Source organism: Microcebus murinus, chromosome 8, assembly GCF_040939455.1.
Source record: "Microcebus murinus isolate Inina chromosome 8, M.murinus_Inina_mat1.0, whole genome shotgun sequence".
NCBI classification, from domain to species: domain Eukaryota; kingdom Metazoa; phylum Chordata; class Mammalia; order Primates; family Cheirogaleidae; genus Microcebus; species Microcebus murinus.
Window position 1 is genome coordinate 79008899 of NC_134111.1, and position 25130 is coordinate 79034028.

Genomic DNA, 25130 nt, shown 5'->3' on the forward strand with positions numbered 1-25130 from the left:
TTGCTCTGTTGCCTGCGCTAGAGTATAGTGGTGTCATCATAGCTCACTGCAACCTCAAATTCCTGGGCTCAAGCAATTCTCCTGCCTCAGCCTTCCCAGGAGCTGGGACTACAGATGTGCCCCACCATACCTGGCTAATTTTTCTGTTCTTTATAGAGACAGGGCTATTTTGACCAGGCTGGTCTTGAAGTCCTAGCCTCAAGCAGTCTTCTCACCTTGGCCTCTAAAGTGCTGGGATTATAGGCATGAGCCACTGTACCCAGCCTATTGTGTGTTTTAATCTGCTACTATTTATTATTTACTTTGTGGCTCAAATTGTATATGGATTTTTTTATTGTATTTTATTTTTTAGCCCTACCCCTCCACTGAACATTTTAAATCCTTGCTGGACACTTCCTAGAAGGCTATACCTATTTATATACACATCAAGAGTATAAGAGAATGCTCATTTCTTGTCATTCTTGCCAACACTGGGATTATCTACCTCTCCCCCCCACCACCAGTATAATAGACCAAAAAAGTATATCTCCTAATTAGCCTGTCTTTATTTATGAGTAAAGTGGAACTTCTTTTTGTATATTGATTGGGCATATGAGGTCTGTCCAGAAAGTATTCAGCCATGTACTATTACATCTTACATTAACAATGGCTGGATACTTTCTGGACAGACCTCGTATTTTATCCTATAAATTGTTTGTTCATATACTTTGCCTGTTTTTCTATTGAGTTATTTGTATATTTTGCATTTTTAAGCAATTATTTGAGTATGGATGATAGTCTTTTGTATTTTAAACATGTTACAAATATTTTTTAGAAGCTGTTATATGTCTTTTAATTATATATGTTGTATTTTATCATACAGAAATTAAACATTTTGACATAATCAACTCTAAGGAGAATTTTTTAATGTCTTCTTTCATGTCTTTTTTTTTTTTTTTTTGTCATGTCTTTTTTTGATACCTTTGTTTCTTCTTTTAAATATTTTTAATCAGGCCGGGCTCAGTGGCTTCTGCCTTCAACCCTACCTACCACTTTGGGGGGCTGAGGCGAGCATGTCACTTGAGGCTAGCCAGAAGTTCCAGACTAGCCTGAGCAAATAGGCCCTGTCTCTAAAAAAAATAAAATAAACCCAGAGTGGTGGCACACACTTGTAGTCCCAGCTACTTGGGAGGGTGAGGCAGGAGAAGGGTTCCTTGAGCCCAGGAGTTTGAGATTGCAGTGAGCTCTGATGACGCCACTGTCAGGCAACAGTGAGACCCTATCTCAAAATAAATAAATAAATATTTGTTTTTATATGTGGTGTGAGGCAGGACTTCTACTTAATTTTTTATAAATTTATCTCTAATTGTCCCCACTGATAAAAAATGTCACCACCTCTATTATAACTTAAATTCCTGTATTTATGTATTGTGTATATATATTTAATTTTGAATACCATTTTGTTCCCTTGATTTTTTAAAAATCCTATGTCAACACTACATTATTTTATTTATATGCTTTCTAAATGATAAGTTTATGGTTTTTTAAAACATTTTCTTTTCTTCTACTCTCTAGACATTGCAGGTTTTTCTATTGTTTTTAGCCTTCCTGAAAATCAACTCTTGCCTTGTTTTTGTTTCCTATTCATTAGGTTTTTTCCCTTTTCTTATTTTCTCTACTTTTTTTATGGAAGCAATTTGGTTATTTTTCCATCTCTTAAATTGGGTGCTCACCTAGTTGTGTTTACTAATTCTTTTTTTAATGGTAGTATTTAAAAGTATGAAGTTTTCATTTTGGTTATGTCTCATAGATTTGGATATATTTTATTTATTTTATTTTATTTTATTTTATTTTATTTTATTTTATTTTATTTTATTTTATTTTATTTTATTTTATTTTATTTTATTTTATTTTATTTTATTTTATTTTATTTTATTTTATTTTATTTTATTTTATTTTATTTTATTTTATTTTATTTTTTGAGACAGAGTCTCGCTTGTTGACCAGGCTAGAGTGAGTGCCGTGGCGTCAGCCTAGCTCACAGCAACCTCAAACTCCTGGGCTCAAGCAATCCTTCTGCCTCAGCCTCCCGAGTAGCTGGGACTACAGACATGCGCCACCGTGCCCGGCTAATTTTTTATATATATATTAGTTGGCCAATTAATTTCTTTCTATTTATAGTAGAGACAGGGTCTTGCTCTTGCTCAGGCTGGTTTCAAACTCCTGACCTCGAGCAATCTGCCCGCCTCAGCCTCCCAGAGTGCTAGGATTACAGGCGTGAGCCACCGCTCCCGGCTTGGATATATTTTAAATAATTATTTTATTTTATTTATTTATAGTTTAAAAATTTTTATTTTTAGCTCAAGAGTTATATGAAAGTGATTTTTAACCTTTAATAGTTAGATTTTTGGAGGCCTTTTTTAGTTGTAAAGTTAGTTACAAATGACTAGAAAAAGGGATTATGATTTAATTGTTAATCTTAAAGATACACATACACAAATACAGATGCAAATCAAAGCATCCAAGTGGCAGTTGCTGAGTTTTTTTGGGATTTTTACCCACTTGTTTGATTGTATGGTTCTACCTTTTTTCTTTTCTTTCTTTCTTTTTTTTTTATTTTTAGCTACATGTTACAAAATTAGTTTTATTTTGAGAATGTTGTGATAGTCCTTAAGGCAAATAAAGATAGTCCAGTGTTCTGAAAAACTGTGGTACAGTGGTTATTGCACTGCAATTTCATTGATTAGAATTTAGAAGTATGAAAAATTATGGATTTTTTGGTGCCATCATGATATTTTGGTGCAGGGTTTAGTATAGGTGCTGCTAAAGTGAGCACGTGGTGCAGAGTTAACTATTTTATTTTCCAAATTAAAAATGAATTAAGGTAATAAATTTATATGGGAAAAATAGTAACAGTAATACCTATGTTAAAAAAAAGTTTCATGTGGCTAATATATGTTTGCATGTTGTCTTAGACAAATGTGGCATCGCTCAAATTGGAAAATATTTAATTTTTTTAGGTGTTAATCTGTTGTTTATTTTTATAAACTAAGTTTTAAAAGTTTAAGTTTTAGATTTATAGAAAAATTGAGAAAATAGTACAGCATCCCTATAATACTCTCTCATCCAGTTTCCCTATTATTAACATCTTACTGTAATATAGTACATTTATTGGAAATAATGAACTAATATTAACACATTAAAGTCTATAGATTATTCATATCTTTTTTAGTTTTTACCTAATCTAAGTTTTTCTAAACTAAGATTTCCTTAGTTTTACCTCTTTTTTTCTGTTTCACAATCCCCTCCAGGATACTATTACATTTACTTACCAAGTCTCTTCAGGCTCCTCTTGGCTGTGACAGTTTAATCTTTTTTTAATAGGTCTAGATTATGATGACACTTAGCATTTTGAATTATAATTATTTTTTATGTATCTGCCTTCTGTGGCTACTTGAATGGTCCTTAAGAGACAGCTTATCTTTCTTTGCCTCAGTACCTAGCGTAGGACCTTGAATCTAGATAGTCATAAGTCCTAAGTGGGTCATAGTCATAAGTCATAAGTGGGTGGTGGCTGTATGACTGAAATTTTGCCTCTCTTTAATTAAGAATCCAGGATATGGCAATATCATTAGGTCAGCTGCTTACATATATGAAAGAGCAATCCCTAAAATGCTTTGGGTCAAGCATGTTGTATTGATGCTGGTAGAAGAGATTGATAGGCTGGTTTTAGATATGAAAGTTTTAGGTCTTTTAAAAAGCAATGTAATTCAAAATTTTGAATGGGAAGTACAGACATGTAGGCATAATTCAAAGGACATTTTAAAAAATATGTCTTTCTTACATTGCTGCCATCCTGTAATCACTTCTCTAGAGGTAACAAGTGTTTCTTATCTGTCTGTCTATAGCTATTTGAAGTGTATAGTTTTTTTCTCTTCTATCTTACATAAATGATAGCATTCTATATACATTTGATTTTCACTAACAATATTTATAGTAATTAATCTTTTGTGTCTATATAGAGTTGCCTTATTATTTTAAAAACATACATTGTATACCATTAAGTACTGTTGAGTATTTAACCAGTATCCAGTTGATGGGCATTAAGTTTGATTCAGTTGTTTGCTCTTATCAAAAAAGAAAAAAGTAGTTGTGAATATCCTGGTATTTTCCTCATTAGACACAAGAGAAAACCAAAAGTGAAGTTACTAGATCAGAGGGTACGTACATTTTTAATTTTAGTAAACATTGCCAAATTCTTCTTCATGGAAGTTACTAATCTATATAGAGGTTAACTAATAATCCTCACAGATGTTAACTAATCTATAGTCCTACCAGCAACCTATTAAAAAATGCTCACGTCCTTACATCCTTGCCAAAATGACATGTCAAAATAGCTAGCTAACATTTGTGAATGCTTACTATACACCAGGCTATTTTTTCTTTTTAATACTCTTTACATATAACAACTAATTAATTATTCACTCTTCAAAACAATCTCATGAGGGAAAATAGTGTATTATTTCCTTTTTTTGGAGGCAGAATCTGAGGCATACAAGGTTAAGTAACTGTGTCAAACTTTTTGCTACTTACCACTGGGATAACTGAAAAATAATATATGGCTTTATTTGCATTTTTCTCATGTTTATGAGCTATTTGTGTTTAAGTAGCAATTGGTAAAGCTCCTCCTACCTTCTGCACTGATTACCTCCTGAAGTACATGTAGTATAGCCTGGTGTGATTGCCTTAATTCTTGGTCCTTTAAAGATAGCCCAGAACAGAAAGAAAATAACATTTATTATGCCTTTATTTTAACATTTTAAACTGAGATTACAATATTTTTCTGTATTTTCCCCCTTTCATTTTAGATCAGTGCAACGTGTGAATCCTGCGTCAGCTTCTGAAGTGATTCCTCTGGATAATTCTGTTTCTGAAGAACAGGATGGGGATGGTGCAGAAACCGAAGAAGATACACGTGCTAAGAGTTTTGAGCCTACTGAAGCATTACATTCCATACCTAGTATATCTCAGCAGTGTACAGAGGAGGTGCCAGTTCGACCATCAGTTATTCAGAAACTGGAGAAAGGACAGCAGCAGCCCTTGGAGATTTTTTATAAAATTGGGACTGGTATGAAAACATGTAATTCAATAGATATTGGTCAAGCTACAAATAATGGAAACAACTTAACACGTCCCCCAGTGATTTTTAATGCTCCTCCTAGTCGTTTACCTGAAAGTTCTTACGATAGCCCAGTCAAAACTAATATGACTGGGTTACCACCAGCAGCCCATTTGGATTCAGTTAACAAATGTGACCCAAACAAAGTTGACCTTGAGCCAGACAGGGTCTCTAGAAAGCCTACAGTATCATTCAATCTAGAAACTTCTTCAGTTTCATATCAGAAACCTAAAGAATCCAACAGTGAATCTTTAGGTATAAATTCAGATAAATTGGTTTTACAGAAAGATGTAAAATCTCAAGGCAAAATTTTGTCAGCTGGTTCTAAATTCCGTGAACCTGTGGATACTGAGGGGCCCTTAAGAGTTGATTCTCCTCATGAGTTAGAAGTAAACTCAGCAGTAAACGTGAATAACACTGACATGCCTTCTAATAAAGAAATATGTGAGGATGCCATTCCAAAATACCATGAGGGATTTTTTCCTAATGTGGTTTATACTCAAGAAGAAAAGCATTTGGTTGCTAACAAGTCAGCCTTTTTGAAACAGAAGTGCTTAGGGAGTTCTGAATTGAAATTTGATTGTAGCTCTCTTCAGTCAGCATCTCCTCAACCCCAAGAGGCTACTCGAGACTTGAGCCTTTGGAATGAGACTGACCAAGAAGATAACAACTGTGAATCTAGAGATTCTGAAACGAGTTCTGATTGCGGTTCTTCTTTTCATTCTCTGACTGACCAATCTAAAGTGACTGCCAAAGAAATAAACCATTCCGAGGAAGTGGATGCTGATTTACAGTATAATAATAATAATAAATTTAATGGTTCTGAAATAAGTTCTGATTGTGACGACTCTCTTCAGTTGGTTACCAACCAATCCTCAGTGATTGTTAAGGAAATAAGTCTTCAGAATACAACGCATATTAGCCTGGTTGACCAAAGTTATGAATCTAGTAGTTCTGAAGTGAATTTTGATTGTGATGCCTCACTTCAGTCGACTAACGGCCACCCTCAACAGCCTGTAAAAGAAGTAAACCGTTCTAAGGAGGAGCACATTGGTTTGATTGATAAGAACTGTGGATCTAGTAGCTCTGAAGTAAGTGCTGATTCTGTTTTTCCACCTCAATCAGTGGTTGACCAACCCCCAGTGGCTGTGAGAGAAATAAAACTTCGGAGGAAGGTTCACACTGGCTTGGTTGATGAGTACTGTGAATCAAGTTGTTCTGAAACAGGTTTTGATTGTGATGATTCTTTTCAGTCAGGAGTTGATCATCCCCAAACAATTGTCAAAGAAAGGCATCTGAAACCAAAACATAAGAAACGTAAACCCAGTAGTGCTAAGGCACGTCTTGATTGTGATGTCTCTCTTGAGACAGTGACTGATGAACCCCAAAGGGCTATTGAAGAAGTAAGTCTCAGAGAGGAGAGTTCTTACCTTGGGGATATGAATTATGAGTATCATGGTCCTGAAATGGATTTTCACACTGATGCTCAATTCATGGCTGACCATCCTCAAGCAGCAGTTGAAGAAGTGAACCCTCAGAAAGAAGATACTGACCTAGACAGTAAGAGCATTCAGTCTAGCATTTCTAATCTACGCTCTGATTCTCCTGCTTCTTCTTATCAGTCAGCTAATGATCAGCTTCAAGAGGCTTTGGATGAAGTAAACATTAAAGAGCTAAATATCGACACAGAAGTTAATAGCTGTGCATGTTCCAGTTCCAACTTGACTTTAGAATCCGATCCTGCTCCTCTGTCAGCTGCTGAGCGGGCTCGGCTGGGTATTGGAAGAAATAAAGAACGCATTTACCTGAGAGATGAGAGCCGTGGGTCAACTAGTTCTAACCTAACTTTTGAATCAGTAGTTGACCAACCTTATATGGCTGTTTATGAGGAAGAACCTGTTGCTGTGGAAAGTAAAAATAATGAATCTTATGTTTCTGAAATACCTTTTGATTTTGATGTTCCTCTTTATTCAGAAAATGATCAACTTGAAGTACCTATTAACGAAGTGATCATTCAGAGTGAAGAGTATGAAGACTCAGAAAGGGAGAATGATGAACCCTGTGGTTCTGAAATAAGTTCGGTTTCTTACACCCCTCCTCATTCAGTGACTAATTCTCCTGAAGTAGCTGTTAACGAAGTAATCATTCAGAATGAAGAATATGAAGACTCGGAAAGGGAGAATGATGAACCCTGTGGTTCTGAAATAAGTTCGGATTCTTACAGCCCTCCTCATTCAATGATTAATTCTCTTGAAGTAGCTATTAACGAAGTGATCATTCAGAGTGAAGAGTATGAAGACTCAGAAAGGGAGAATGATGAACCCTGTGGTTCTGAAATAAGTTCAGTTTCTTACACCTCTCCTCATTCAGTGACTAATTCTCCTGAAGTAGCTGTTAACGAAGTAATCATTCAGAATGAAGAGTATGAACACTTAGAACGGGAGAACGATGAACCCAGTGATTCTGAAGTAAGTTCGGATTCTTACACCCCTCTTCATTCAGTGACTAATTCTCCTGAAGTTGCTGTTAAAGAATTCAACCCTCAACAAGAAGACCAGGTATACTTAGAAAATAAGGAAAATGAACCTACTGATTCTGAATTAAGTTTTAATTATGATATCATTTTTCATTCAATGACTGGACATTCTGAAGATCCCATTGAAGAAATAAACCTTCAGAAAGAAGAGCACATAGACTCAGAAAACAAGGGCGTTTTTGAAACACATGTGGACTCTGATGTCCCTCTTCAGTCAGCGACTCACAGACCTGGAGTTGTTAAGGAAAGAAGGCATAAAAAAGGAAGGCATTCTGAATTCCAAGGTAAAAGTGCTGAATTTAGTGGTTCTGAAACAAATTCAGATCCTGGTGTTTCTCATTGTTCATTAGCTGAACCTCAAGCAGCTACTAAAAACATCACCAGAAAGAAGCAGCATGTTCCAGAAAATGAGGATGACAAATGTAGTGGTTCTGAAATAATTCAGGATTCTGATGTTGCTTCTCAGTCTGAGAAGCCTCAAGAAGCTGTTTTGAAGGAGGACCATAATGACCCAGAAGATGAAAGTACTGAACAGAGAAGTTTTGAAGTAAATTTGGATGTTAATGTTCCTCTTCATTCAGTCACTGACCAACCTCAACTAGCCCCTTTGCAGGAAAGTCATGTTGATCAGGAAGACAAAAACAGTGAATCAAGCGGTTCTCGAATAACTTTTGATTCTTCACAACTTCAGGATGCGATTAAAAAAATAAACCTATGGAAGAATGAGGTTGCTGTCCTGAAACTTAAGATTGAGGAATATAGGGCTGCTAAATTAAAAAATAATTCTGATGATGCTGGTCGGCCTGCGGCTGATGGACCTGCGGCTGATGGACCTGCGGCTAATCGACCTGCGGCTAATCGACCTGAAGTAGCTGTAAATAATTCTGACGGTTCTGCTCAGCCTGCGGCTAATCGACCTGAAGTTGCTGTAAATAATTCTGATGGTTCTGCTCAGTCTGCAGCTAATCGACCTGAAGTAGCTGTAAATAATTCTGATGGTTCTGTTCAGCCTGTGGTTGATCAACTTGAAGTAGCTGTTAAACAAATAAACCTTGGAAATGAAGAGCATATATATTTCGATATTAAGAACTTCCAGGAGAGTTGTTCTCAAATGCATTTGGATTCTGATTTCTTGGTTCAGCCAATAGTTGATGGACCTCAAGTAACTCTTTTGGAGCAGGAGCACATTGAGCTAGGAGGTAAGCACAGTCAGTCCTGTGGTTCTGAAATAAGTTTTGATTCTGATGACCCTCTTCAGTCAGTGGCTGACCAGCTTAGAGAGACTGTTAGAGAAATAAGCCTTTGGAAGGATGAAGAAGTGGACATGGAAGATAAGAGGCATGAAGCTAGGAGTTTTGGAATTGTTTATGGTTCTGATGTCCTTCAGTCAATGGCTGGTCAAACTGAAGGAGTAAAGAAGCTTAACCTTTGGAGAGAGCATGTTGGCTTGGAAAGTGAGATTGTTAAGCCTGGTAATTCTAAAGCAAATTTCGATTCTGATAAACCTCTTCAGTCTGTGACTAATGAAATTCAAAGGGCTACTAAAGAAAGTCTTCTGAGGGATGAACGACGTGTTTATCTGGACAATAAGAGCTATGAACCACATGATTCTGAAATAATTTATGTTTCAAATATTCCTTTTCAGTCAGTGATTAAGCGACCACAGATTTTAGAAGAGATGCATCCTAATTTGGAAGATAAGAACATTGATCCTTGTGCTCCTGAAGTAAGCTTTGATTCCAGTAATCCTTTTCAGTCAGGAACTACCCAAGTTCAAAAAGCTGTCAGAGAAATAAATCTTTGGAAGGAAGACCATATTTACTTGGAAGATAACAGCTATAGACTAGGTGGCTTTGAAGTGAATTGTGATTCTGTTATTCCTGTTCATTTTGTGCCTGATCAATCTCCTGTGTCTGGCAAAGAAATAAACTTACAAAAGAAGTATCATAATGACCTAGAAAATAAGAACTGCGAATTCTTTGCTTCTGAAATACAATGTGGTTCTGGTATTCATTTTCAGTCAGAAGTTTGCCAACCTCAAGTGGCTTGCAAAGAAATAAACTTTCAGCAGGAAAAGCATCTTGGCATGGAAGAAAAGACCGGTGAACCTAGTGATTCTGAAATGTGTGATTCTGTTGGACCTTTTGAAATAGTAGTTAACCAGTATCCACCGTCCGTCAAAGAAACAGATCTTCCGAAAGTAGTACTTGTGGACGTTGTGCCTGGTGATGGTGATTGTGACGTAATTTCTCATCCTGACATCCCTTTTGAGTTAGTGACTGACCCACCTCAAATGGCTGTCAGCGAAATTGACTGTATACATGCAGAATGTATCCATGAAGAAGAGGAGAGCTGTGACTCTTTTGGTCCTGAAGTAAGATGTGTTTGTCAAGACCTTCCTCCATCAGTGGCAAGCGAATCTGAAGAGACTTTTAAAATAATAAACCGGAAGAGAGACTATATTATTCTGGGGAATTCAAATAATCAGTCTTGTGGTTCTGAAGTAACTATTAATGTTGATGCCTCTGATCAGTTGATGACTTACCAGTCAGAAGAGCCTGATCAAAAAATGGTGAACTATGTTGACCCAGGAAATAAGCGCCGTAAATCTAATCGTCCTAAAGCCACTTCTCGGCCAGTAACTCGCCGCCGGCAGAAAGCTCGCAAGAAAGTAAGCCTTCGGAAAGATGGGAAAGATCTAAGAAATACTGGCCCGAAAGGTAAGAGCTGTAAATCTAGTGTTTCTGCCAAGGACTTTGATGCCTCTTCTGAGTCAGTAGTACATCAAATGCCTGCTAAAGAAACCCGTTTGCAGTCAAAACGTAGGCAGCTAGAAAGCATGAGCTGTGAACCTGGTAGGTCTGAGATCAACCTTCAGTGTGATCGCTCTCTTCAGTCTGATACTGATCAGCCTCAAGAAGCTGTTAATAAAACAGACCTATTTAAGAAGGTTTCTTCTAACCTGGAAGAAAAGAACCATGATCCCCAATCAAGCTCTGTTCCCATGGTTGATTCTGTAAAGAGCCTGGAAAAAGCAAAGGAAGTCGTAGAAGATAATGCTGATGAACCAGTTCTTGAAGCCTTGCCTCATGTCCCTCCTTCATTTGTGGGGAAAACATGGTCTCAAATAATGAGAGAAGATGACATAAAAATTAACACTCTTGTGAAGGAATTTAGGGAAGGTCGTTTCCACTGTTACTTTGATGATGACTCTAAGACCAAAAAGGTTTCTTCGACTAAGAAAAAAAAGAGGGTTACCTGGGCTGACCTTCAGGACACTGCATCAACTCAAGCTCCATCAGATTGTAATGATACTGCAAGTAGTGTTTCAAAAATTGTTGACTCTTCAGTGGCCTCAGATAAACCATGCCATCCTCCTCCTCCAGCAGAGAGGCCTCCTGAACACGAGAGGCCACCTGAACACGAGAGGCCACCTGAACAAGAGAGACCACCTGAACACGAGAGGCCACCTGAACAAGAGAGGCCTCCTGAACAAGAGAGGCCTCCTGAACAAGAGAGGCATGTGCCTTCTCCATGCCAGCCTGTGAAAGTTAGCCATGGAACCCAAACCAATTTTGTGAATTTCCCAATAAGGAAAAGAAAACAAAGTAGACAAGAGGAGGGCTCACCAAAAAGTAAGCGCTTACATTCACAGGTTAACAGAAAAGCAAAAAAGAAAGTCAAATGTGGGACAGTTAACTTTCCTGAATCAAGTACTACAGTTTTGAGGCCTATGCAATCCAAAGCCTTATTCTATGTTCTTTCTTCTCTAAATATTAAACTGCAGGAAGGTGAATGCCTTCACTTCTCCAAAAAGAGTTGGGATAATGATATACAGTTTATATGCAAATATAAACGGAACACTTATGACTCATGGTTTAAGGACACTGTGGCTAATCCTCCACTGAACATAGTAGTACCAGAGTTTGACAATCAAAACTGGGTTAAAATTAATGTAAACAAGAACAACGGAAACTCCAGTGCAGGAGATAATGATGCTAATGGGCAGAGCTCCTCTTCAGCACCCTCAACGACAATGCCTGCAAGATCCCGATTAAGTTCACAAAACAGGAGTGATGACTCTTCTCTGAAAGACTCAGAGGCTCCAAATGCTAGTGAGGTTCCAAAGGGAGATAATTTCCAGCTGCTTATTTTAAAGCGTGATATTGCCAATACGTCTCCAAAATCGATTAGAAAAGAGTCATCAGGAAGTAAAAGTAAAAAACTTCAGAGAAGGAAGGTGACAACTGCTAATAAGCCAGATTTTCCCAAAAAGGTTTTAAAACCAATTATTCTCCAGCAAAAAACCGAAATAGCTTCAGAAAAACAGTCAAATTGGATGCAGACCAAACCAAGTGATATAATTAGAAAGTATATTTCGAAGTACTCTGTTTTTTTACGTCGTAGATATCAATCCAGGAGCACTTCTATTGGAATGGATCTTAAGAAGAAAAAATCTGTTGTGAGTACGCTAAAGAACGTGAAGAGACCAGCTAAAATTTTTTTGAACTCCTCAGTTCCACCAGCTGGTGCTGAAGAGCCGTCAAGCACTATATCAAGTCTTTCTCTGAAGCACCCTGTACAGGGTTTTTGCCATGTTGCGAAAAAGAAGAATGGTAACACTGCAAGAAAAAGGAAGTATGGTAATAAGAAGTACAATAGCAAAAAGGAAAGTTCTTCTGAACATGTTAAACCATATTCTTTGAGAAGTCTATCACGTCCTTCATCACATGCTAAGAGAATGAATACTCGGCTATCAAATAAATTGAGAGGCAGTGAGAGAAAATAGAAGAAGCTTTTGTATTAAGGATAGTTGAGGATTCAGTACTTCTATTGAAATATACTTGATACTTAGAGCACACAGCTTTCCCAACTTTGGTGAGAAAATTAATCTTGAACTATTTTGCTATAAATATTATTTTTCAAACCTTTTATATTCATTTGAAATTAGTGTTTAGAGTTCTTTTTTTTTACAATTCAAAAGCAACTTTTTCCCATCATTTTTGTAGAAGAGCTTTACCTTAATTTATGTCATAATTTAGCACAGTATATAGAATTTTGTCCCTTACATCATGTCCCTCTTATTTATTTTTTGTGATTCTTTCATGCCAGCAAGTTATAATATTTTGAGAATGAATATAGCAAACTTACTAATGCTATCTTCTATTGCTTTTGAAAAATTGGAACAATGCACACGTATCTACATTCTTTGTGTTGCATAGTGGCATTGTTGATATAATATTCTAACTGGATAATTAAAAAGAAGGAAATATAATGAATTATCTCAACTTCTGAATGGGTTGACTTAAATTATGACAAACAAACCATAATTTATCTGTCTTTTAAAAGCATTCCAGAGAATGAGATTCCATAATCTTGAATCCAGTTTTTAAAAACTGCCTGGTGGTTTCATGTATATAACAAACTCCTGCTTCATTTAAATTGGATCTGCAAATCTCTAACTTGTCTCATTTGGACACATGCATACATACAGTGTTCTGTGATTTTTCTTTAGCATTATCAGATCCTTACGAGAAAATGTTTTGCCAGTGTGATCAGGCTTTTTTTTTTTAAGCCACCTTAATCCATCCTCTACGTGAAGTGTTGGTGTTTTAATGTGAAAATCCAGGTTACTTTGTGGCCTTATTTCTTAAGAATATTTTAGACTTTATCTTATCTTTTTTTTTTAATAGCTTGAACTAAAGTTATTGGTTTGGTAATATTATTTGAGCAGGTCATTAATTGTCATTAGTAAATTGTGTATCTTAATATTTCAAAAAATTGAGTAACCTATGTGGAAGCCCATTTTGCAAGTGAAAATCTGTATTTGTGCATTAGTTTGTCTTAAACTTGCTAACTGATTTTTTGATAGTTCAAATAAAAGATGTGCTGATATGCAGTTTAAATTTGGGGTACTAAGATTATATTCAGAACCGTTATTCAGGGCCACTGGTTGAACAGATATAATCAGTTAGCATTCATTCGTGTTAAGCCAAGATCCTGGATCTTTTTCTGTCCATGTTAAGAAGAAACATGAATTTCAGCTGTATCGTGTAACTACCTTATTTTGTTGAAACTTGGATCAGTGGTAAACTGTATCTTGATTTCAGAAATAAAAATGTGTTATCTTAGAATTAATGAAATAATAGTGTAAAAGCTGGCTTCTAAATGTGGTTTTATTTCAGGGGCCATCATTTAACCTGTGAGTATGTTTTGATGGAATTCTGTTGTAATTTCTTTCCTTCTAAATTTAAACAGTAATTATGTTGAAAAGATTTATATTTTTTAGTTGCAAAGCAGCATGTATAGCATTACTGCAACCTTGCCTCCTCATTTTCTTTTCTTTTTTTTTTTTTTTCTTTTTTTTGAGACAGAGTCTCTCTGTTGCCTGGGCTAGAGTGCCATGGGGTCAGCCTAGCTCACAGCAACCTCAAACTCCTGGGCTCAAGCGATTCTTCTGCCTCAGCCTCCCGAGTAGCTGGGACTACAGGCATGAGCCACCATGCCCGGCTAATTTTTTCTATATATTTTTAGTTGGCCAATTAATTTTGTTCTATTTTTAGTAGAGACGGGGTATCACAATTGCTCAGGCTGGTTTCAAACTCCTGATCTTGAGCTATCCACCCACCTCGGCCTCCCAGAGTGTTAGGATTACAGGCATGAGCCACTGCTCCCCGATCTTTGCCTCCTCATATACAAATATATTTTAGTTTTCTTTCTTAAAATATCGCTGTGGGCTACTAGTTCAAAATAATTCTCCAGTTTTAATTTGTGAAGAAAGCTTTGTCCTACTGATGAGGAAGTAAATGACTAGTATATAAAAATACTATATTTGTGAGTATTGGTGTCTTTTTTCCCATGGAATAGACACATAGTTCCCCTGAGTACTATTCATAGATGTTCTGCATTTTACCTGCATAAGTTTAAAAGAGATCATATGGAAATAATGTACTATGTAAGTGTGTGTCATCATGCAGAGAGGACAGTTCTTATACTCTACGTGATCAAAATTTGAAGTTACTACCTTTTTCACATTGGAAGTTAAAAAATTTTTTTATTAATATAAAATATACATATATAATTTATCATCTTTACCTTCATTTATTTATTTATTTATTTTTTTGAGACAGAGTCTCACTCTGTTGCCCGGGCCAGAGTGCCATGGCGTCAGCCTCGCTCACAGCCTGCCTCAGCCTCCCGAGTAGCTGGGACTACAGGCGTGTACCACCATGCCCGGCTAATTTTTTCCATATATTTTTAGTTGGCCAGTTAATTTCTTTATATTTTTATTAGAGATGGGGTCTCACTCTTGCTCAGTCTGGTTTTGAACCCCTGACCTTGAGTGATCCGCCTGCCTCAGCCTCCCAGAGTGCTAGGATTATTGGCGTGAGCCACGCTTGGCCCATCTTTACCATTTTTTTTTTTTTTTTTTAAGTCTACCCTTTTTAAGTCTGCCATTTTGAGAGGGGGCAGGGAAAGGCTCGTTTAAAATTTATATTATCAAACATACAAAACTATAACATAATACTGATGATTTTTTTTAACATTTTGGAAATATTTACTAAGTTCTTATAATCATTATTTTAGACAAGTTTGAAAATTTGAAATTGTAAAACTTATAATTTAAGTTAAATTGGAAATGAGTTACTTTCAGAATTCAGTAGGATACAAGATGTGCCCCTTTTGTCTAAATAAATGTTGGCTTCATTTGCAAATTAGATAAAACAGTTGATGCTTTTGTGTGTTCAAGAATGCATTAAATTCTTTTAAGAGTAAGAAATCAAATTACAATCATAATGAATATTTGATTAATCTTGTTCTTGTTCAGTATCTTGCATAGATTTTTATTGTAATTGTCCTGAGTTATCCAGTATGTGGACAATATTGTGTAAAGTGTGTTTTCGCATTTGTGCATTTAAATTATTTATGTAAGTAGGGCTTTGAGTAACACTTTTTTTTTGGTTAAAGAAAAGCTATATTTAAATATTCAAATAATTATATATTTCCATGTAAAACTAATGTGAAGACTAATGTATTTTTTATAATGCAGTGTGAACGCTAAAGTTGTTTTTGATGTTATCAAAATAAAGCTTATTAAACCCTGAAATTTGTCTCCATTCTCTTGTTAGAAACTTTTTCTGGGAATACTTAAAGAATAAGAGAATAATGAAAACATAAGTACATTTTATAAATTGAGAGATCACAGATTAGAGAATGTAAATGTGATGCTGGTAAGAAAATAGTTTAACCAAAGATATACAGCTTATATTCACTGTGGTAGTTATTCAAGTGATCAAACAACTGTTTATTTGGTAGAGTGGTAGATTAGCAACTTCACTTTGTGTACCTGTTGAAAGGGTCAAATACGGGGTGGGTTCATGAAGCAGGACTGGGTTGACGAAGCAGTATCTAGATCACTATTTGATAGCTGCTGGGAAGGGAGACCTTCAGTGCCTTCAGTACCATAGCATATATTATAAAAGACATGAAAACATGAAAGTGTGTTTATGTCAGTGAGGTAGGTGCCTTTGGCCCCAGTAGTATTGATTTTCAGAGTTGATTAGTCTGGATGTTATTGTCAGGATGAACAACATCTTACTCTTTATAATAAATTCCTAGTGTAAAAATGTGAAATGGAAGTTCATTTTCAGCAAAGGATTTTCAGGTATAGAAAATGTGGAAAATCCCAAAAGATCACGTAATTAGGGAATTACACACCAAAATGTCACCTTATGAATATAGGGAGGCTGGGAAAGAGTCTCAGCATTTTTTTTATACTTTAATTAGACTATAGATATTAGAGAAATGATAATCTAGTGTGTTTTCCTTTGTTATACTTTGTTATATATGTACACACACACACACACATATATATCTTCAGAGTTCTCCTAAAGTATTTTAAGCTGTTTACCTTGATTAAGGAATAGGTTTAGGACAAAATACAGTTTGTTGCTGAATCTTTAATTATAAATTTATACTTTTTTCTATGTCTATAATTTATTACATGCAAGTGGTAATAAATTTATTTCCAGATTTATTTAAGGCTTACTAAAACCTGGAAATTACTTTCCAGATTCTCAAGCTGTGTAGATGTGTGTACATCTTGAGCCCTTACTGAATGCTGGATAATGAAGTTTGTTTTTTTTTGTTTTTTTTTTTTTTTTTTGCAATCACGCAAGAGGAGGTTTATTTTCTGGTTAGCCAGGGTCCAAGCCCCAGAGCACCAATGCAGTGGCCACTCTCGCAGGCAAGGACCCCGACCGGAACAACAGCATGCCTTTTATCCCCATAGTGCACAAGCTGCGCACAAGCCGACTACGCATGGATCATGCGTTGACCTTTAAAATGATTGGTTGCCCACTATTGCCTTTTGAAATAATTGGCGGGTTGGTTGCCCTCTATTGCTTGATGGGCCAGTCACCTGTGCTTCAATGACCTCATCCCATAATTCCCCTTACAGCGGTGTAGCAAGCAAGCAATGCCCAGAAGCAAAGGTTTGCGGTTAGCTCATTGCCCCACCCAAGTAAATTCCCAACAATTGGAAGAATTCTTCTGCCCTTCCTCTGCCCTACAAATTCCTCTGCCCTTCCTCTGCCCTACATTCCCCCCTTTCTCTAGGTAGCAGACGAGCACTCTTGCTCATCCTCAAGGTCTCTTAGGTGCTCTAGTTCTATAGCACTTGACCATAGCTGCTGATATTGTTGCAATACTAGTAGCTAGACAGTGTTTATCCATTCTTTCACAAAAGCTACTAGTCTATTAATTACACATGGCGCAAAAGTAAGGACTAAGATTAGCATAATGAGTGGGCCTAGTAGGGTGGATAGTAGCGTTGTTAACCAGGGGGAACTGTTAAACCAAGACTCAAACCAACCTGCTTGCTGTTCATATTCCCGTTTGCGGTGGGCAAGCCCTTCCCACACCTTAGCTATAGATTCTCTAACAACTCCCGTATGGTCGGCATAGAAACGACATTCTTCTTTGAGGGCAGCACACAGTCCTCCTTACTGGAGGAATACTAGATCTAACCCCTTCTGGTTCTGGAGCACTACCTCGGATAGGGAGGTTAGTGACTTTTCTAGGTGTGAAATTGAATCTTCTATCCTTGCAATATCTTCAACAACAGCTGCCCTCAGAGTATTAAACCCTCTTTGCTGCATTGCCAGAGAAGAGATACTAGTTCCTGCTCCTATTGTCCCTAAGCCAAAAAGAGTAGCCAGGGTTATGGCTGTGAAGGGCTCTCTTTTTCTTTCAAAAATTAGGTTGGTGACTCTTCGCCCTACTATGCCCTCATACATTGTCTCCTCAGTGTGGGATATTATTTTTGGGAACACTAACACCATTATACAGTAATCTTTAGACCCATGTAAGGTTATGGGGTTGGTGGGGGTTCGGGGCGGTAAGTACAGCTGTAGGTCTCTATCCCAAAAACATTAGACCAAAAACACAACATCCCCAAAACACAACAACCAACCCTCACCGTGACCCGTCCATGTTTGTCACCCAGTTCAATCTTTAGATGCCACAACCCCAGTCCAAATCTGGGTCAGCAGTCCTGGGATGTCGCCGCCACGGGGTCAGTCTGGTCTTCAGAGGATTCTTCGGGTCTGCAGTTGCTTTCCGCTGGTCCTGGCACCGCTCCTGGTCTTTTTTATTAGCAGGTCTCACGTGGGAGTGGTGTAGCCAGGTCGCTACTATTCTATCGACCTTAAGAGCAGTGGGGGTAACAAGAATAATTTGATAGGGGCCCTTCCACCTCAGCTCGAGGGTTCTGTTGTTATGCTGTTTCACCCACACCCAGTCCCCCGGCTGGTGTGGGTGAAACGGTGTCCGGCACCCTCCTCCCCAGGCCGGTAGATAGCACGGAGGGCCGGCCATACTTGACTGTGGACACGTTGCAGAGCCTGCACCGCGTGTAACACTTCTTTGGGATGTCCCGGAAGAGCCTCAGGGCTCATCCTAGGAACTACAGGAGGGGGTGTGCCGTACATGATTTCAAAAGGGGTTAAACCCAACTGATAAGGGGTGTTCCAGACTCGGAACAGGGCGAAGGGAAGGAGGGTCACCCAGTCTTTGCCAGTCTCTAGGGCCAATTTAATCAGGGTCTCCTTTATTGTTCTATTTATTCGCTCTACCTGCCCAGAGCTCTGGTGGTTATATGCACAATGTAATTTCCAATCTATCCCCATAGCCTGGGCCAGCCTGACTAACCTGACAGACAAACGCAGATCCATTATCTGATCCTATCCCTTCCGGCAGTCCATACCTGGGGACTATTTTTTCTAATATTTTCTTAGCTACTGTCAAAGCTGTTTCTCCTTTCGTAGGGAAGGCTTCTACCCATCTGGAAAATGTTATCTACCATGACCAGTAAATATCGGTACCCGTATTTTCCAGGCTTGACCTCTGTGAAATCCACTTCCCAAAATAGTCCTGGCTGCCTCCCCCTTTCCCTCGTACCTGCGTGGGTCCCTCTGGTCCTCCTCGGCTGCATGACCTGACAGGCTCGGCAACTTTTGACGATGTCATCTGGAACCCGTCCTTGTGACTTGAACCTTAGTTGAGCAGTGTCCAGCAGTTGCTGAAGTTTGTTTTTAACCTGTATTATAACATTTGATCTTCAAGAACCCTCATGAATTAGATATTATCATTGCCACTATACATCAAATGTGAAAATTGAGACAGAGCAGATTACAGTTCACCCACATTCCCACCCCCAGTTCCATGCCACCACTAATCTACTTTCTTTCTTTATTGTTCAGCCTTTTCTGGACATTTCACATAAATGGACTCATAAAATATGTGATCTTTTGTGTCTGGCTCCTTTCATTTACCATTATATTTTTGTTTGTTTTGAGATGGGGTTTCACTATTCGCCCAGGATGGTCTCTATCTTCTGGGCTCAAAGGGTTCTTCTGCCTCAGCATCCTGAATAGCTAGGACTGCAGGCCTGTGCCACACACACCAGCCCATGGTGTATTTTGAGGGTCATCATGTTGTAGCATATATCAGTATTTTGTTCCTTTTTATTGCTGAATAGTATGTATGACTAGTTTTTCATGAAACTGGTAACAGAACTGTGGTCTCCTGATAACAAATATGATAAAGCTATTAGGTATAAGCCTAACTGTTCCCTTTATCCCTCTCATACTTGTTATCCTTAATTATTCCCCAAATCCAAGAGCAAGCAGGATAATTGTCTTCTTGAATGCTCTCATCCTATGCTCTATGCTTCCTCTACCCTTGACTCTCTGTCCCTCTACTGCCCACCTTGGCATTCCTTTCACTTTTCTCTCTGGATTCTCATTTTCAGTGTCAACCCCTTACCCTGTGTTCTGAGTTCTTTCACAGTGGACTGCTTGCAGGTAACTGAAATCTCAGAATCATATCCATTATCCATGCCCATTACCCTCATCTACCCAAGCCACGGGGCCAGGGAGTGTTGATCATGTACTGGTTGTGGTGAACACGCCTTTTAAATTGCTCTTCTACATAACCACAGCACACACCATTGAAATCAGGGAATCAACATTGATCTGATAAAACCATCTACTCCACAGACTCCATTCATATTTTGCAGATTATCCCAAAACATCCTCTACAGGTCTGGGATTTGATCCAGGATCACAGACTATCAGGACTCTAATTTTCTTCAGTATGGGGCAGTTCCTCAGCCTTTCTTTGTATTTAATAGCATGACATTTTGAAGATAGCAAACGATTTATTTTGTGTGTGGAATCTTCCTCAGTTTGAGTTTATCTGACTTTTTTTATAATCTATGCCTTTTGAGGAGGGGGTAGGAATTCTGTGTTATCACTGTATTATGATAGGAGCCATGTAATGTTAATCTGAATAAACATGGTGATAGAAGATAGCCACTGTTAGCCCTTATCTTAGGGGAACAGTTTTTCGTAATAAGATCGAAACAGGGGCTCTCACAGAGATTAATTGAGTTATCAACAAATAGTTACATTTTTTTACAACTAAGTGTTGTGGCAGTTGTGACTGTGAGACTGTTTATCATTTAACTCATTATAGATAAGACAGATTACTCATACATTTAGCAAATAGTCTACCTCTACTACATGCTGGCCCTGTGGTGGGTGCCAGGCATCCAAGTACCAACCAAACAGGCCCAGTTGCCTGTTTCAGTAGTGGTTAAATCAGTGGACTTGCAACATAATTCTTATGCTTTCCAAAGATAATAAACACATATGGATAACACTCATGGGATACTGCTATTTGACATTGAAAAATTCCTCAACTTTCTCATTGAGATCCATTGCAAGGTATTTCTGATCATCACCTAGAAAGATTGTTTTCCTGTGTTTGTGTTACTATCAGTAGTCTCTCCTGCATTGGCTTTATATTCCAGGATAAAATATTACAGTAGATTCACTTATCATCTTTCCACAGCACAAAAATGACTTCATAAGGACAAGTTGGTATATTCAACAGATGTTTTTTTTTTTTTTTTTTTTTTTTTTTGAGACAGAGTCTCCCTTTGTTGCCCAGGCTAGAGTGAGTGCCATGGCGTCAGCCTAGCTCACAGCAACCTCAAACTCCTGGGCTCGAGCGATCCTTCTGCCTCAGCCTCCCGAGTAGCTGGGACTACAGGCATGCGCCACCATGCCCGGCTAATTTTTTATATATATATCAATTGGCCAATTAATTTCTTTCTATTTATAGTAGAGACGGGGTCTCGCTCTTGCTCAGGCTGGTTTTGAACTCCTGACCTTGAGCAATCCACCCGCCTCGGCCTCCCAAGAGCTAGGATTACAGGCGTGAGCCACAGCGCCCGGCCAGATGTTTTGTTTTTGAGTTGAGATTTTATCAGCTCTTTTAAAATGGAAAAATTAGAGGGTCTATTTTTTTTTTTTTGAAAAGTTACTACTGGTCGCAGATAATGAAATAAATAAAATAAGTGATACTTACCATCCACTGAGCAGCAACTATTTTACTAGGTGATTGATTACCTGAAAATCTGAGTTCTAACCTGTTATTTCCCCATACCAAATGGTAGCCTAGTAACCGATTGATACTGCTGTTTTGCACAGTGGCCTTCTTACACCTAGGATGTATTTAGGTTAGTCTTCAAGGTAGTTCTGATGGCTGCATAGAATCAGAAAACACTTTGCCCTGATAACCAATTTTCAGGTTTTCATACTGTGCTTACTACTTAACACATCTATAACCTAGCAGAGCTACAAAGTTCCTCTTCTTTTTGTTCCTACAGAGAAAGAAGCTCACGTTTAACTTAGAATGTTTCATGACAATATGTAATGGTCTCGTGAGGAGCAAGTCACAGTCACCTCAAATTGCCTAGCGTAGTCAGTAGCAACTGCCAGATTGCATTTGGAGCCAGGCCATTTCTCAGCTGTCCTGGATGACCATGTAAAATCTGGGAGACCATGAAGATGGCCATAAGTGGCTGAATGAAAACAAAACTAAAATGTATGAGTTCCCGTTGAGCTAAAGATGTTAAGGAGTTTTAGTTTGCAGAAAAATGGCCACAACATTTAAAGTGCTAATTTAAGGATGACTAGTTCTTTTCAAATATTATTGACTACACTGATTCTAAATGATGTGGTTTAAGTCATATAAATTAAAACACTTGGGACTAGTCATATTCTTTTTACTGTATCCTTTTCAGTCATAAGGTAGCTATTTTCACTTGCCATAGGTGAAACTATGGGCAAAAATTCCTTTTAGTTATGTGCAGGTGTGTGGTAGCAACAGATCTTTTATATAACAGCATAAGTGCTTAGAGTATTTTTAGTACAGATACCATGAGTTAAAATTACTCTATGGTATGGCCATGAAGCCTAATTTCCTTAACCGCCTGTCCAGTGGAAAAACTATTCTGATTTAGTCTTCATTATGTGACCTGTCTTCCTCTTGAACATACAGAAGGGTTTGTATTATACAGTATTTAGGACCTAACATTCTATGCCAAAGTAATTTCCTTATTCTCCTGAAGCACAGTAAAATTGTATGGAAATCAATTCAAGAAAAATGTGCTGGTGATGCCAGTGCATGATGACAAGTGGAGGCATTGAGAGTTCATGAGTGAAGGAGAAGGGCCTTTTCCTTAAGCAGAGTCCCTTAGTTGCCAGCCTCCAAATGAACATACTGCAGTTGGGTCAGAGACAATAACACAGTAGGCTAGGCTCAGTATCATTTCTGTTTCTCCACTTCTTTCTTGGTGCCGTATCTAATACGAAATTTTATTTAATATTAAAATTCTCTCACATTGGTTGTCTTCACTCCCGTGGCCACTAAACTAGTCTTGAACATCATCTCATGGCACATTTATTCTAAAAGAGGCCGGAGCTTCTGGAATGATGGAATGAGGTCCTCAGTAAATCTGCCACTTTATAAAAACAATGAAAACACTTGCAAAAATGGCCAAAACCAACTTTTTACAACTCTGGAAAGTAACCAAAGGCTTGCTATACTCTGAGGAGTGTTTATTGAAAAAAAAAGTGATGAATCTTAGTAAGAATAGTGGGCTTTGTGACATTTTAACCTCTGCTCCCATTATCCTCTCTCCAGCTTTGCTGTAGCCTTGAAAATGAGCAATCTTGCAATCACAGTAGCTGTGAAAATCAGTAGCTTTGCAGCTACTGGCGGGGCCAGACTGAATATAGAGCTCCTCAAAAAGTCTCACCCCCAGAATGTTGATGCTATTTGACCTGTCTTGCACCTCCCTGAAAAAGCCCTATTTGAGAGGCGTTGCCATTTTTTTTTTTTTCTTTTTGTCCTGACTTGGCATTTACTTTGTTGAACAGTCTCATCCTTAGGTCATTTGTCAAAAACAACCAGTGACAATTGTTTAACATCATAGCTGCCTGAGACTGTGATACCGGCAGAGGAAATAAGAGCCTGGAAGTTCTGGGGAATAGTGTCCACAGGAGCTTTTTTTTTTTTTTTTTCTTTTTGAGTCAGGGTCTCGTTCCCCAGGCTAGAGTGCCGTGGCGTCAAACTAGCTCACAGCAACTTCAAACTCCTGGGCTCAAGTGATCCTCCTGCCTCAGCCTCCCAAGTAGCTGGGATTACAGGCAGGCCCTACAATGCCTGGCTAACTTTTTTATATATATATATTTTTAGTTGGCCAATTAATTTCTTTCTACTTTTAGTAGAAATGGGGGTCTCGCTCTTACTCAGGCTGGTCTCGAACTCTTGACCTTGAGAAATTGGCCCACCTCGGCCTCCCAGAGTGCTAGGATTACAGGCATGAGCCACCTCACCTGGCCCACGGGAGCTTTGAAAAGCTCTGATATATTCCCGAGGATCTAAAAGGTAGCACAAATGTGCAAGGCTGCATGCATGCCTCAGAAAGACCTGACACAGCTCCAGTCTCTCCCCTCTGGCCGACGAGAGGCCCTGTGCAAACAGGAAGTGTAAGCTGCCTGTTCAAGGCATACAGAACTCCTCAGCAAAGAATGGGATGGCTCAAAGCATTTAAGCAAATCTCTGTCCAATCATTAGCTGACCACTAAGCTAATGGAGCAGAGAATTTAGTGGCTGTATGGTATGGGGAATAAAAACTACAGAATTAGTCCAGGAAGGTCACTACATTAACAAATAGCAGCAGCGGCAACAGCAAAAAAACAATAACGACAAACCCTGAGGGTGGTGGAAATCTGATTTCCAGGGTTGTCACATTATATTATCTAAAATATCCAGTTTATAATAAAACATTTTGAAATATGCAAGGAAACAGGAAAATATGGTCTATACACAGGAAAAAAGTCAATAGAAAACTGTCTCCAAGGTGTCTAAATGTTGGACTTATTAGAGAAAGACCTCAAACCAGCTATGAAATATATAATACAAATATATATTAATAATACCAATAGAAAAATTAAAATTTATAAATATTAACATCATAAACATATAAAGATCTAAAGAAAACAATGTCTAAAGAATTAAAGTATGAGAACAATGTTTCACCAAAATAGAGAATATCAATAAAGAGAAATTGGAAAAAAGAACCAAATAGCAATTCTGAGTTGAAAAGTCTTTTCATGTATTTTTCTATAAAAATGTATTAAATATATACATCTTATCCTCTTATTAGGTTATATAGACTTCCTAAGAGAGTAATAGTTATAGTGTATATTACATTTTTATATCTTTCAACATGTCTAGCATAATAAATGGTTTTTCTTTTCTGTAGTTAGCATAATTGTGAATATATATTTATTGTGTGCCTGTCTTCCCCACTAGCATGGAGACTGCCTGAGAACAGAACCTTGTTTACTTTGTGCGCCAATTTCCATTCAGCATCTGACTCAATATCTGGCTGATAGCAAGTTTTCAAAATATACATTAAATAAATAAATTACAAACAAATTAATGAATGAAAGGAACGATCACGGTGAGCATGTGGCACATGTCAGGCACTATGCTGACTTTATATATGATATCTAA

The 25130-nt window shown here is 37.8% G+C and overlaps 1 protein-coding gene across 7 annotated transcripts in view; it reads left to right on the forward strand.

The window, feature by feature from the left end:
* ZDBF2 (zinc finger DBF-type containing 2) overlaps positions 1–15821 on the forward strand; it is a 39195-nt gene extending 23374 nt beyond the window's left edge. For all 7 annotated transcript variants that reach the window (XM_076005864.1, XM_076005867.1, XM_012738883.2 and 4 more), the window contains one exon: positions 4848–15821. In XM_076005864.1, coding sequence (XP_075861979.1) covers positions 4848–12483 — 7636 coding nt within the window. In that variant the 3' untranslated portion in view covers positions 12484–15821. The remainder of the gene's footprint in view (positions 1–4847) is intronic.
* The last annotated feature ends 9309 nt before the right edge of the window (positions 15822–25130 follow it).